At 35.9% G+C, this 14,177-nt stretch overlaps 1 protein-coding gene and 1 non-coding gene across 2 annotated transcripts; one reads left to right on the top strand and one right to left on the bottom strand.

Moving 5' to 3' along the window:
* Positions 1–3,038: 3,038 nt before the first annotated feature.
* LOC145159779 (mitochondrial import inner membrane translocase subunit TIM22-4-like) lies at positions 3,039–4,699 on the top strand. The gene is made up of 4 exons (XM_079078813.1): positions 3,039–3,412; positions 3,824–4,014; positions 4,095–4,167; positions 4,301–4,699. Exons 1-4 carry the CDS (start codon positions 3,241–3,243, stop codon positions 4,387–4,389), a joined length of 525 nt encoding a protein of 174 aa, XP_078934939.1. The 5' UTR covers positions 3,039–3,240; the 3' UTR covers positions 4,390–4,699.
* A 1,292-nt stretch (positions 4,700–5,991) lies between these two features.
* LOC145161842 (small nucleolar RNA U3) lies at positions 5,992–6,204 on the bottom strand. The gene has a single exon (XR_013738714.1). It is a non-coding gene; the product is annotated as a small nucleolar RNA U3 (small nucleolar RNA).
* Between the last annotated feature and the right edge of the window lie 7,973 nt (positions 6,205–14,177).

Below are 14,177 nucleotides of genomic sequence, written 5' to 3'. Positions count from 1 at the left end.
GGGCCCCGCCCGCTAACATATACTAACATACAATCATATCATAACACACAAATTGAACATATACTACTGGATTCTTGTTCTAAGGCCTCGCCTATCTTGGGCCCCGCCCCTGTCCTGCTACTGATGAGTCATGGAACCCCGTCCACACTCCTACTGATAGTGAGATACGGGCCCAGCCCACACTCACTCCCTTCATACCTTGGGCCTCGCCCCTGCTCTGCTGCTAATGACATATGGAACACCGTCCACACTCTGCTTTTGGTGAGATACGGGACCTCGCCCCCACTCACCTCCCTACCAGGCACATACAAGTATCACACAGACAACAAGTATACTCTATCATGCAAACCATTCCTTGGGCACCCGCCCGACATTGGACCTTGGTCCTGAATATCATACTAGCAACAGTGCCTAGGGCTAACCCCCGGGTCTTCCTACTCACAACTACATGGGCCGACATTGTGGCCGTAGACCCATTCACACAAAGGGAAACTCACCTGCACTGCTGAACTTTGTTGATAGCCCTCTGGCTGCTGTCCGACAACTCTCTAAACCGCTGCTCCACTAGCTCCCCGAGCTACTATTATCAATATAACACTTAGTTCCAAACTGAACTCTAGAAGTCAAACTAAGTCAACTCTGGTTAAAGTCAAAGTCCTGGTCAAAGTCAACCTTCCAGTTGACTCGACTCGCCGAGTCAACCTGAAGACTCGTCGAGTCCTTAAACTCAGAATCTCTCCAAATACGACCCAACTCGCCGAGTCACCCCAGGACTCGTCGAGTTTAACTATCTCTGAGTCCCATCCTGTCCAACTCACTGAGTCACCGCTCAACTCACTGATTTGCGTCTTAACCAGAAGAGGTTGGGGGTTCTGCGACCTGACTCGTCGAATCCAAGAACAGACTCGCCGAGTCCTAGGCAATCTTCAACAGACTCGCCGAGTTGTTCTTCCAACTCGTCGAGCCCATGCACATATTCATACAACTTGTCGAGTACACCCATGTGACTCGCCGAGTCTCTCCAGTTCTCAATCCATACAGTGGCTTTTCGAGCCATGCAAGGGCTCCAATCCATAGATCCACTCTTCTACAGTCTATCCCCTACGTAAAGTTGCAAACTTTACGTGAAACCAAGGAGCTAAAGGCCCAAAACACTCCAGGGCTAGGGTTTAAGGCAAAGGGGCTTCACTAATAACTTATTGACATAAACTTTATGACCTTCTGGACCATCACAAGTCTAGATCTGAGGTAGCAACCTCAGATCTAGGCCTGTAACTCGACATAGATCTCAATCATGCCCAAAATGCCCCAAATCTCAAACATAAGATAGATCTATTTGCAATAAAGCCAAATCGACAGCTTATTACCTCCAATATATGCTCCAACTGAAATAGATCCCGGATCTACACCACTCCTTTGCAGCAAGCCTCTTGATCTTCAAGCCCCTTTCCACCAAAATCACTTATCTAGGCTCTAAATTGCTTCCAAGGGCTCTCACTCACGATTTAGGGTTTCTGGATCTAAAAAGGGGAGTAAAGAGGCTGGGGAAGGGATGTAATGTTCTTTAAATAAGGCACAACCCCCGGGATTAGGGTTTTTCTTGCCCAGACCAGACTCGCCGAGTCCACTAGCCGACTCGCCGAGTCGGTCACTTACTCTATACCCCGGATCCCGCTCCGACTCGTCGAGCCCCCCCCCCCCCCCCCGGACTCGACGAGTTGACTCATGACTTAGAGTTTTTCCTTTCTTTTCTTGGTCTTTCTGATTCTGAGTGTTACAGTGTGTTTTAGATGCGATAGACTAAAATTATAAATAAAAAACTAATGCATTAAAAATACACATCACATAACCTCCATAATACAGTCTAAAGACTCCCAAGAGATCGAGTGATATGCTTTTTTGAAATCTAGCTTTAAAAAGCATCATTTTTTTTAAAAAAGTTATCCTAATGAACAATCTCATTAACCATGAGAGACCCATCATACAATGTATGATGGATGGGGTTCGTTTTGCAGCGCTAAACATATTATCCTTACAAACATGAATATATTACACAATTTCCATATACCATAAGGTTTCAATATTTTGTACTGAATACATTTTTTTACTAATGTTTGCATATCGGATCATCCCCCCACACATAATTGGGCGGTGATTCAGTCTTTAACACCAAATTATTTTATAGAATTGTAGGGTTTTAAAGATGCAATAAAGTAATGACACACAAATCGACTTTATTTCCCGATTAATTTATTTCTGAATTCCCATGCATGCTCTCCAAGAAAACTGTCGCAAGTTTATAGAAATTCAGATCCTTTTTATTTATTATTTTATTTAATTTATTTATTTATTTATTTTTGTCTTTTCTTCCTAAATCTTTTGTTGTTAATTCTTCATCGAACCCTCTACTCGTATTTTCCATGTAAGCAGACACTCAATTAGAAATAATGCATTACTCTCAAATTTTTCCCTTTAAACGAGCTTGTCAAAATCGATTAGACTTAGTGTTTGTGTGTTTGGTTGGAATCATTGTGTATGTCTCTATGTGTTTGATTGGAATCAATGTGTATGAATGTGTTTTATTGGAATCACAATGTGTATATGTGTGTTTGATTAGAATCAATATGTGTGTGTTTGACTCGAAGTCAATGCGTGTGTTATTTTTATCGGAATCACAATATGTGTGTTTGATTGGAGGCATAATGTCTGGGTTTGATTGGAATCAATGCGTGTGTGTTTGATTGGAATCACAATGTGTGGGTTTTCCAGAATTTGTGATTGATTGCCGGAATATCGGCGGTGGACAGGTTGTCAGAATATGTATGCGTTAACGGAGGGGGACTCACATTGCAAAAATTCAAAAACAAAGGGACTAATGATACAAAATTAAAAACCTAGGCTAAAATTGTGATATTTTCCGAACCACAAGAAATTTAATCTTATAATTATTTTTACAAATGCCTAAAAAATATGTTTTTTTTTTTTCGTCTAAAATCTCACGATCATTTTCGTAAATATCCTCATTAATTTTGGTCTATTCAAAGTTCAAAGACGATCAAAAACCCTAACAGTGCTCTGTCGGATTTTCTTTTTCTTTTACTAAAAGAAAAAGAAACCCTCCGTCCAAATCCAAGACCTCCTTGGATCCTCCCACCCATCTCCGCCTCCTCCGAGTAATTTGATCTCTTCTTCGTTGGCTGCAGAGCATAACAAGGAGCTAAGCACACGGCCGACGACAAAATGAGCGAAGATTCATCCAATAGTCCTCCTCCTCCTCCTCCTGCTGCTGCAAACGCAAATGAAGCTGAGAAGAGTACAATAGAACCAATTCGAATGCCTACAATCGAAGAAGTAAGGGGCCAAGATATTTGGAACAACTGTGCTGTTCGTAGCGTTGCCAGCGGCGTCATGGGTTTGTCTCCCTCATCCTTCTTCTCTTTCTCACCTCTCTGTATTTTCTTCATCCTTTTTCTTACATTGGCCCCAAATTAAACAAGCTCCTCTTTTCAATTTGCTAGAAAACTGAATAGATTTTTATATTTGCTCTCAACGTCATTTCTTGAGGAGAAAGGTAACTTGTGTCAAGTGTAAAATTGTTGCATAATCTTAGCAAGGGTTACAAATCGATAATTGCTGGTTGTGAATCAACATGATTTTCTATTTGCATTTGGGAGCATTGATTTCAACTATAAGAATTGAACTTCAAGCTAATAAAGTTCAACTTTTGATGCGATTCCAGTTCTAGTTCCAATTTGTTTCAGATCAACAAACTTAAGATCTCTAACACACCATGACCTAAATTGGATTGTGATAAATGGTGCAGGAGGTGGACTAGGGCTAGCTATGGGGTTGTTTCTTGGTGCATTGGATAATCCAATAATGCAAGATGAGATGAGTGGTAGACAACAGTTTATTTATACTGCAAAACAGATGGGTAGAAGGAGCTGGGGTTCCTGTAAGGCTTTTGCAGTTATGGGTTTTATCTTCTCAGCTGCTGAATGTGTTGTTGAAAAGGCAAGATGCAGATTTTTTAGCAATATATTCTTCCTTTCTTTTTTCTTTCATCTCCATTGATGCTGATTGTTTCTTTAAAGGCACGAGCAAAACATGACATGACAAACACAGTTGCAGCTGGGTGTGTGACTGGGGGTGCAATTTCTGCAAAGGGTAATTTTTTTTTTTTCTAGATCCTTCAACTTACATTACAAGACTTGTTTTTGAAATATTTTTATACGAAAATTAGTTTGTGTGTTAATTTAATGAAAAAGTTTGTATTGATTTTATGATTGGTGGTTTTCAGGTGGTCCAAAGGCAGCTTGCGTTGGTTGTGCAGGATTTGCTGCTTTTTCTGTTGTGATCGAGAAGTTTCTAGATAGACATGATTCATGAATGAGAGATGAGACATCAATTTTTGAAGATACAATAAAATAAATTGTTAGCCCATTTACAATTTTCCTACAAAATAGAAGCATAGGATGTGACACAGCAAGATAGGTTAAACATTGTTCAATTTTGGAATTTCTTTACTTTGATAAAATGGGACCCATTGCTGATTGTTCGTAGATTATTGGAATTGGAAAAAGAAGTTGAAAATTTTGGAAATGTTTTTTATGTAATGTAATAACTAGTAACTATGGCGTACTTTCATATTTGCATGATTGGATATAATCAAAGTGCTTCAAGAACTTTATTGTGGTTATTTTGTTGATGAGATTGAGTTGGTGTAACATGTATACAAGTTTTACGTTTTCTTTTATTAGTCATATTACTATTTCTACACTATATTTTTTCTCATGATAATGTTGGTGAGTGAAAAAGCTCTCTTGGTGTTTTCTTCCACCATTTGGTTTCTTGATAGTTCTGTTGCAAATGTGAAATGTGGAGTCATTTGTTCATCCATTGTACATAAAAAGGTTGCATATAACTCAAATATTTTTATTTTTGTTACGTATTAGTTATTATCAACCAACTTATTAGCTCAATCTCTAATTAGAAAAAGTATTTATAGCGAATTTCGTTGATTTTAAGATTATAAAAGATGTAAGCATGACTCATCTTCTGTAAAGAAAACAGTTACTTCTCAAATTTCCCAAAGTAAACAAGAAGTCTGACTATAGTTATCATATGTCAAAATCTACACATTTGTTGGTATACCATGCTCTTATCTCTTTAAAAATTGTAAATTGGATATAGTTTTTAACATGTAATAAATAACAGTTGCAAACTCCATGCTCTAATCTCATTTATCAGTATACCATGTCCAATAATGCAAATATGAAAGTATGCCATAGTTATTTTATTGATGAGATTGAGTTGGTGTAACATGTATACAAGTTTTACATGTTCTTATTAGTCATATTATTATTTCTACACAATATTTTTTCTCATGTTAATGTTGGTGAGTGAAAAAGCTCTCTTGGTGTTTTCTTCTACCACTTGGTTTCTTGATAGTCTTGTTGCAAATGCAAAATTGGAAGACATTTGTTCATCCATTGTACACTCAAAAGAGTTGGCATATATTGAAAAGTGGTGTACTTATTTAAAGCATTCATTTTCTTAGAAATCATTTATGTACTTGAAGAAGCATATTATGTCATTGCTTATTTGCTTTCTTATGTTTGTTTGTTTATGACGTGATTTCCTATGGTAATTGTACTTGTTTTAAAGACTTCATGTTGGTCATGTGGTTTCAGTGGAAAGCCAAAAAAGACCCAAAATACATGTAAAAGAGGTTCAATGTCAATGGAACCCTTTCAAAGTGTCTGCCAAGAAGTTATATCATGGTAATTTCAAATATCTGCCGTAGTTTGCCTACCCACTTTATTAAGTATTCCATATTCTTTAGGTGATTAATACATATGTGGAAAGGGAAAAACAAACTTTGCATCCACAAGGCCTCAACTTTCAATAAACTGTGATTAATCATAGTAGCTCTATCTGGTTTAGGCATTTCATCGAACACTTGTTGGGCACCAAAAAGAGATATATAGTTGTCTGTCAGACAACCATGTAGCCATGCCAAGACCCATCAGATAGACTGGCAACGATCATCTACTGAGCCATGGCCGAGACCATGAAGTTCTGTTAATCACGCTCTAGCTACATGGTCGTGGTTCGTCAACCAGACATGGGTTTCTGTCTTCTTAGGAATCAAGAATACAGAGGTACGAGCCTATAGAACAGATCCTGTTCAAGTAAGGTCGTGCTTATCAATCTCTCTGACTCTCAAATATCGCCGATTTATTTGCACTTCGGAGGCGATGTGGGATGTGGTTCTACTGTAAAAAGGGACTGGTAAGAAAATTGAAGGAACTCATTCACAGGCACTTCAATCACTTTTTAACCGTCATGACGTTTCTGTTTTGCCTAGTTTGTTGAGGTGCTCCATTGCTCACTTTAAAATATTATAATTATAATTTATTAATATATCTATCTCAAGTTAATATTTTTTTAAAGGATATCATCTATTTATCTTTCTATTTTACATATAATCATATAAAGTTTGATTATTTCCATTTTCGTTACTTATTACCAACTAACTTTAACCTTATTTTTTTTTCAGAAAAAATATAGCAAAATTTACTGTTTTTTAAGATTATAAACAAATTTAAACATTTTTTTTTATTTTAAAATTAACTAAATTTTCGTATAAAATTGTATGAACATCATCTTTTGAAGGTGGATCATCAAGGTAAAGTCGGTATTAGAGGGTTTAATAATTTATTTGTTTGCGATTTTTAAGAACAACTCCAATCTTAAGACACTGTCTTACACTTTTTTTTTTGTAAAACCTATACTAAAATTCTTTTCAACTCTAAACATATACTAAAACTTTACACTAAAAACATATATTTGAATAATAAAATAATATATTCTTTATCGTTATAAAAAACAATTAGCCCAACCAACCGTAGCAGTTTCCTTGATTTCGAGGTTATGAAAGAGTGGGCTTGCCTTTGTCAATGATGCTAACCAACCTTATGAGCTGCATTGCAAACCCTTCTCTTGGCCACCCCTAATGGTAGCTCTTATGATTTGAACATAGATCAATGGGTTAGTGAATCACATCTTCCGCATACAATCATACCTTACTAAGTAACACATAGTTTCTGAGTTTTAACAAAGAAAAAAAAAAGAGAAAAGAAAGCAATGAGAGAAAAGAAGAGAAACGAAAAGAAAATAAATTTGTCTTTTGTGTTCCCGAATTGGAGAGAAATGAAAGGAAAGTTAAACTTTTTGTTCTTTCTCTCAAAATCCTACCAAATCGGAAAGAAAATTATGAGGGAAAATGATCATTTCATTTTCCTCCACTTCATTCCTTTAATGAAACTCGAGAATACTAATTTCTTTTTTACTTCTTCTTACTTCCATCTATTTCTTTTCTTTTCTATCATTAAGTTGAACTCGGGAACAAGGTGTTAGTTAGTGAGCCACATCTTCCACATTCTTTATCGTTATAAGATTTTATTTAACCGTACTAATTATTATTATATTATTAAAATTCAAATAAAGGCCATAAATAATACACCACTAAAATGGGAACTTACTATTCATTAACGCAAAAATAATGTTGAATATACAGGTCCATTGGAGCTCTTTTGGCCTCCACTTTTGTGTTTTGGAAATGGTCCAAGTCTCTGATGGTAAATTTAAAAGATCACATTTTTTCTAAGAAGAGGGGGTGTAGGATCAAAATATATCATGAGCGGGTTGGAAGAAAGTGATTGCACTTTGTTTTTGCCATTATAAGATCCGTTGTTCGAAAATGAAATATATAATCTCAACCCAAACTCGTTTATTTTTGTGATGGGTTTGTGACGCGTCAGAGGTCATGTCGAGAATTTCCACCCTAACTGGAACGGTATTAAAGAGATCTTTTGTTACCTTAAAGGTAGTACAAATATGGGTTTATTCTATCCGTACACGTCATCGAGTGGATTTACCCTGAATGATACTTGAAATAACGTGACCCTTGTCATCTATGTATATGCAAATTATTTATCATTGAGAACACGACGATATCCTAGAGTTCTTGTAAACAGACTCTAATTGCTACTTCAGTGAATCACTCTGAACTACTCACGCTCTATGAGACGATTAGAGAGTGTGTATGGCTTCAAGTTGTAATTAACCATATTCGAAGTAAATGTTATTTAGCTTATGATCCTAATGAACCAGTTTTTATATATGAAGATAACACTGTTGTTATTGATCAACAAAAACATGATTACATCTAAGGAGATAACACTAAGCACATCTCGCCGAAAAATTTCTTTACACATGAACAAAAAGCAATCCAAAAGATTGTAGTGCAACATATTGGATCAGAAAAGAATCATGTTTACTTGTTCACCAAGTCACCGCCAAAGTTTTCGTTCCAAAGCATGTCAACGCCATTGGACTTAGGAACCTCCCTAATCTACCTAAATGACAAGTATCATGCACCCAGTTGTGTGCAAGTAAAGATTGAATCTTGATGTATGCTTAACACCCCGTTAAGTACATGTAAGGGGGAGCATCCCGCTGAATGCTTGTGTACTCTTTTTATATTTAGTTCAAGGGTTTTGTCCCATTGAGTTTACCTCGACAAAATTGTTTTTAACGAGACACAAAGTGTATCCCATTCTCACAAAGGATTGATGAAATCAGGGGGGGGGGGGGAATCCAATTGAATACTTCTTTAACTATTGTGTACTCTTTTATCCTCCGTTTACAGTTTTTGTCCCGATGAGTTTTCCTTTAACAAAGTTTTTAATGAGGCACATCATGTATGGTTATTTCCTTCACTCAAGACATTCAAATCGTACTCTTTTATCATTCGATCAGAGTTTTTGTATCAAAGGGTTTTCTTGATAGGGTTTTTAACGAGGTAAATTGTCACACCCTCAAACCAGAACGGCGGAAACGTTCGGGGGCGGATGACGTCATGCTCAGTATCATAACCATAGTGAAGAAAGTAAAACACAATCATCATAGATATAATTTAAAGGATTACATTGTTCCCAAAATACATGTTCCAAAAATTACATGTTTCCAATTAAATTACATATGATGATAAAATGTAGCAAAAGAATCTACGCCTTAGCGTCTTGACTTAAAAAATCTTGCAATTACCTGTATTACTGATTATCTGAGAATACAAGTTGTTTTGAAAAGAGAGTATCAAAATAAAGCTGGTGAGTTCATAAGCATTTTATAAAAGTAAATGTTGTTTCCTTAACGTTTGTTACACGTTTGTTTCCAGAAAATCCAATATTTTCTAAAAGATCTGTTGTAAACTGAATTGAAACAAGGCCTAGTAGGTGTAAGTAAGTTGTCATACTTATGCGTGAGTTTTATATTTAAATAAAACTCCTTTGTATAAAACCTTAGAATTTCCGTGATTTGTATGCTGTGTTAAGATTCCATGCGAGATGTTATAATCATACTAAAGACTAGATGGCCTTGAATACGACGTTCTTCAGGCGTCGGAAAGTTATGACACTTGTCACCCCAGACCTGCCGGTCTAGCTGTTGCAAGCAGCTTAGGTGCGGGTTTGTCAGACCCAGTATAGATCTATACACAACTATCACGTTCTTCCTCCCGGAGATTCTGATTATAACTACAGGACTTTTCTGTGGTACTTAGGAGTACCCCGAAGGAGAATGTCTCGCGAGTATAGTACAAGATCACGTAGTGTGCAATGAAAGATTTTGTTTTGTAAGTCGATTGAGTTACTGTTTCTTTGTCTAACGAAGTGCTCAAACTATACATATTATAGTTTATCAAAAAGTATTGTATGTGTTTGGATGAAACCTTTTTTATGCAAGTCATTGTATTTCCATCAATCGACATTTGAAATGATAAGTGTAAACCACATACACACCTTGCTCAGCATGTTACAAGGTGTAGGAAAACTCTTAAACATGTATTAGATAAATTTGGTATTTTGAACTTGTATTCCCCCCCTGAAAACTAAAGAAAACGTAAAAATGTAGGGGTATGAACTCACCGGGAAAATGCGTGATTTGAAGAAAACGAGATTTTTCTCGGGCGGCACCTCGACCGGAAAGTGGCGAGTTTTTCGGGAATCTCGGAGCTTCGGACCTTCGTCGGGGCTTAGATATGAAACCGGGACTTCGGGATATTACTTGCACGCAAAACGAGGTAGAAACGTGAGAGAAAGAGAGAAAATGAGCAACTTTGCCCGGAACCCTCGCATGCTATTTATAGTGTGCATTCTCGGGATTCACGTCGTGAACATGGGATAGTTCACGTCGTGAGTCTGGTCTGTAGACGCGACGCCTGGTGGTCTAGTTCTGGCACACATCAGTCATAGACTCACGTCGTGAGTCTCTTGCTCACGTCGTGAGTTTCGGATAAGGTTGGTGTGCGTGCCTCGAACTTCAGAAATTCATATCTCTCGCATACGAGCTCCGATTTCGACGTTCTTTATATCCACGCGTAGGTGAGAATATACTCTACAACTTTCATTTAGACTCCGTCGGCTAATTTTGAGTTTAATTTTTAATATTATATTTTAAATAGGCCGGGACAGGATAATTCCGTTAAAAATCCATAACTTCTTCATCCGATGTCCGTTTTCGTCTGTCTTTTTACCGTTGTACTACTATTGTTGAGACCTTCAATTCTCGTTTAGGTTGCGTCGGCTAAAAATCGCTCGATCTTTATTTCGAGTTTTTAGTTGTCTACTGCTGTTTCTGAAACTTTAGAAAAATCATAACTTCCTCATACGAAGTCAGATTTGGGCGTTCTTTTTATGTATGTTCATGGTTTAACATAATCTACGACTTTCGTTCAGATACCTAAGGCTAAAAAGTATTTTATTGAAGTTTCACTTTTCACGCTTAACAGCGTTTTACCGGTTTTGTTACGAATCTTTGATTGGTCATAACTTCTTCGTTATAACTTGGATTTGAGTGTTCTCTATATTTTTGAAAACCTTGATACAATATATATCACTTTTTGTACTCCAATTGAGACTTTAGAACACTTCGTTTTTGACGCTAATTTTTATTGATTCAAAATAGTTTATAATATTTGACTTTTCGAACATTACACTGATTCGAAATATCGGGTTGTCACATCATCCCCCCGTTAGAGGGAATTTCGTCCCGAAATTTTAATCTAAGACAGAGCTTATGGACTAGGAAAAAGATGCAGGTACTTATGTTTCATCTGATCCTCGCGTTCGCAGGTGTATTCAGGTTCTCGCTTGGCGTTCCACCTGACCTTTACAAGCTGACTACTATATTTCAAAATCACTTTCTCATCAATAAGCCCAAGGCTTTCGAGTACTGAATCTATCACCCTTTCATACAATTGTGTGGTTTGAGTACTCACCCACTGCTACCATATTGGAATATTGTTGGAATATAAAATATCATTAGAACTAAGACTATCAAAGAAGATTGAACTGTTCAAAAATTTTATGGACCAATGAGAGCTTAGCAAACACAATGGAAAGTAGATAAATATCCAAGTCACCTTACAGGAGTTATATATAAGGAGTCTACTGAAGGCAGTTTGGGTGTAACTATCAGGCCTAAATTCATTCGTTTAGAGCTTTGAATTCAAAAGTTTTGGTTTTATCAAGATTTCATGTTTAATTATTTTGGTTTTATTTTTGTGTACACATAGAGTTTTACCTCAAATCAACAGGAAAAGAAGGGCAGAGAGGAGCAAAATCTGGCATGGTTGGGGGCAGTAATTTATGATCTTTGTCCTCGTAAGGAGATTTGGCCAAGTTTTTGAACTGGTCTGCTAATTTTTTATGTTTGTGCAAATAATAAATGAGGTACCCTTTGTAGTTTCTAAACCATCCGGGTGATTGTGTTTTTATACATTTGCCTACTTGAGAGAGAATTTCAATCTGTTTTGACACTCACCACGTTTGAAGCTTGCAATGCTGAAGGAAGAAGATGAAGATTTTAGCGCTAAGTGGGGAAGAACAAGCACGTAATTTGGAAACAATTTCAAGGGATATTTCTCTCTCTCTTCAATATTGTTATTTTAAAGGAAGGGTATATTTGTCATTATATTAATTTTTCAGTGGAAATAGTGAAAACTTCAGTGGAATAATCAGCACCCTTATTTTTAAGATATTTAATATAAATTTTATATTATTCTAAATATAATAAATGTATCCTTAAATTGCAGTCTTTGTAACCAAGTTCTTCGATCGATTAATTTTACAAATTAGGCATGTTATGTTTTTTGAGCCTTTTTTTTCATGTTTTAATGACATTCATTGTGGTGTTTCGGTTAGAGTTGTCAACTTTTAATGTTTCCCTCCATGTTGGAACACTCATTATTTGGGAGTTTTTAACCAAATAGGTGTTTTTTAAAAAATTATTTACCTAAAAGGTGTACTTTTAAACATATTTACCAAACAAGGATATTTTGAAATAAATTCGCTACCCTACTCCAGAACACGCGTTTACATCCTGATTCCTCCGGTGGTCTCCATCTCTGGCCGTATGCCGCCCTCTCCGGCCACACCAAACGTCGGCACTAAATCCATGTCGTTGATTGCTGTCCTCCGACGCTTCCTCCACGACCGCTCACCTCCGGCGCCTCCTCAGCCGCTACCATCTCTATCGAGATTCAATGTTTCTAAAATCTAACTTCAAATTCCTCATCTTCTAAGTATATATGAGTGTAAATTAACTGCATTTTTTCTGATTTCATCTTTAATCTTTCTGATTTCTAGGTTCCATCTTTCTGTTTTCATGTTTCCTAATTTCATCTTTCTGATTTCAAGCTTCCATCTTTTCTGTTTTCCATCTTACTAATGAGTTTCATTGATTGTAGATTAGATCTGGATCCGATAGCACAACAAAAACGAAATCCCTCAGAAAGAAAACTTCAAAGATTTGAGATTTCATATCTTAATTCTGTTAAAGAAAGAGAGAGTTCTAAACTGTACTTTGCTAAAAGATCGATTAAAAGTTGTTTCCCTATATAGTGTATAGCTCAGTAGGTTTTTCAAGTATCAGTTAGTCAAATCGGTAATCCGATCTAAGAAGGTTGTAATTGTGTTGGAAGCCAATGAAATAAGAGCAAGAGAAGCGAGATTACCGCGGGTGTAGACCATAATTCCATATTCCGGCGGAACCACGTGTCTAGTTGATTTCCTTTCTTGTGTTACGTGTATGTGATTGATCTAATTGTAAATATTCAAATTGAAGCTGAAACCATTATTAACAGTTTTTGATATGCTGTGTAACTAAAAGTAGTTTAATATGGATTGTTTAACAAAGTGTTTTTATAGTGTATATCAAAAGTGTTTACATGAAGTTAAAATAATCTAACAGGTATCATGTTTTGCTTTTTTAGAAATATCTTTAATCAAATTGCTATTAAAAGTGTTTACGAATCAAAATTTTCTAAGATATGATTTCTTAGGTATCAATTTGTAAAACATGGCCATAATCATTGTCTAGAAAAAATTTTGAGTTAAAAAAACGAATTTTATAACTTTTTCTATGGAAAAACTAACAGTGAAAAGTTTAAAAATGTCAAAAATATATATACATTAAAAACACTAAAAAAATGCTAGAAATTATATATATATATATATATATATATATATATATATATATATATATATATATATATATATATATAATTTTGAACTACACTTATTTGGATAATATTTTTAAAACTATACCTATTTGGTAAATAAGTTTTTAAAATACACCTATTTCGTCAAAAACTCCATTATTTGGACTGGTATTAATTTATTTTTAAGTTTTCCAACAATTTTCTTTTTCTTGTCTTAATATCATCTACTTTGGAGCTATATATGATTTTATGTATAAGTTTGAGCATCACAATGTAATATTTTGGTATGCACTTTAGCTATTTGATAAAATGCCAAAACAAAATTGTTCAAATTCTAATGATAGCTTAAAATGCCAAAACAAAATTGTTCAAATTCTAATGATAGCTTACTTCAGTTATTGGATCTATATATGTATCTATAATTAAGAATTCAATAACTATTCGCAACCCAATTTAGGGATGTCAAAAACTCCCGTGGGACCCTGATACTGTACGAGACTAAATTAAAAAAAAAAAAAAAAACGGGACCGGGAGCGAGGGCGGGGGCAAAATTAAACCCCGTTTATTTTTGGGACCGGGGCCGGGAGTCGGTAGTTCCGTCTTGTACTCC

Source organism: Lactuca virosa, chromosome 2 (genome assembly GCF_052849685.1).
Source record: "Lactuca virosa cultivar CGN04683 chromosome 2, Lactuca_virosa_CGN04683_v6, whole genome shotgun sequence".
Lineage (NCBI taxonomy): Eukaryota > Viridiplantae > Streptophyta > Magnoliopsida > Asterales > Asteraceae > Lactuca > Lactuca virosa.
The sequence above is the reverse complement of the archived record's forward strand: the minus strand, read 5'-3'. Positions and strand labels throughout refer to the sequence as shown.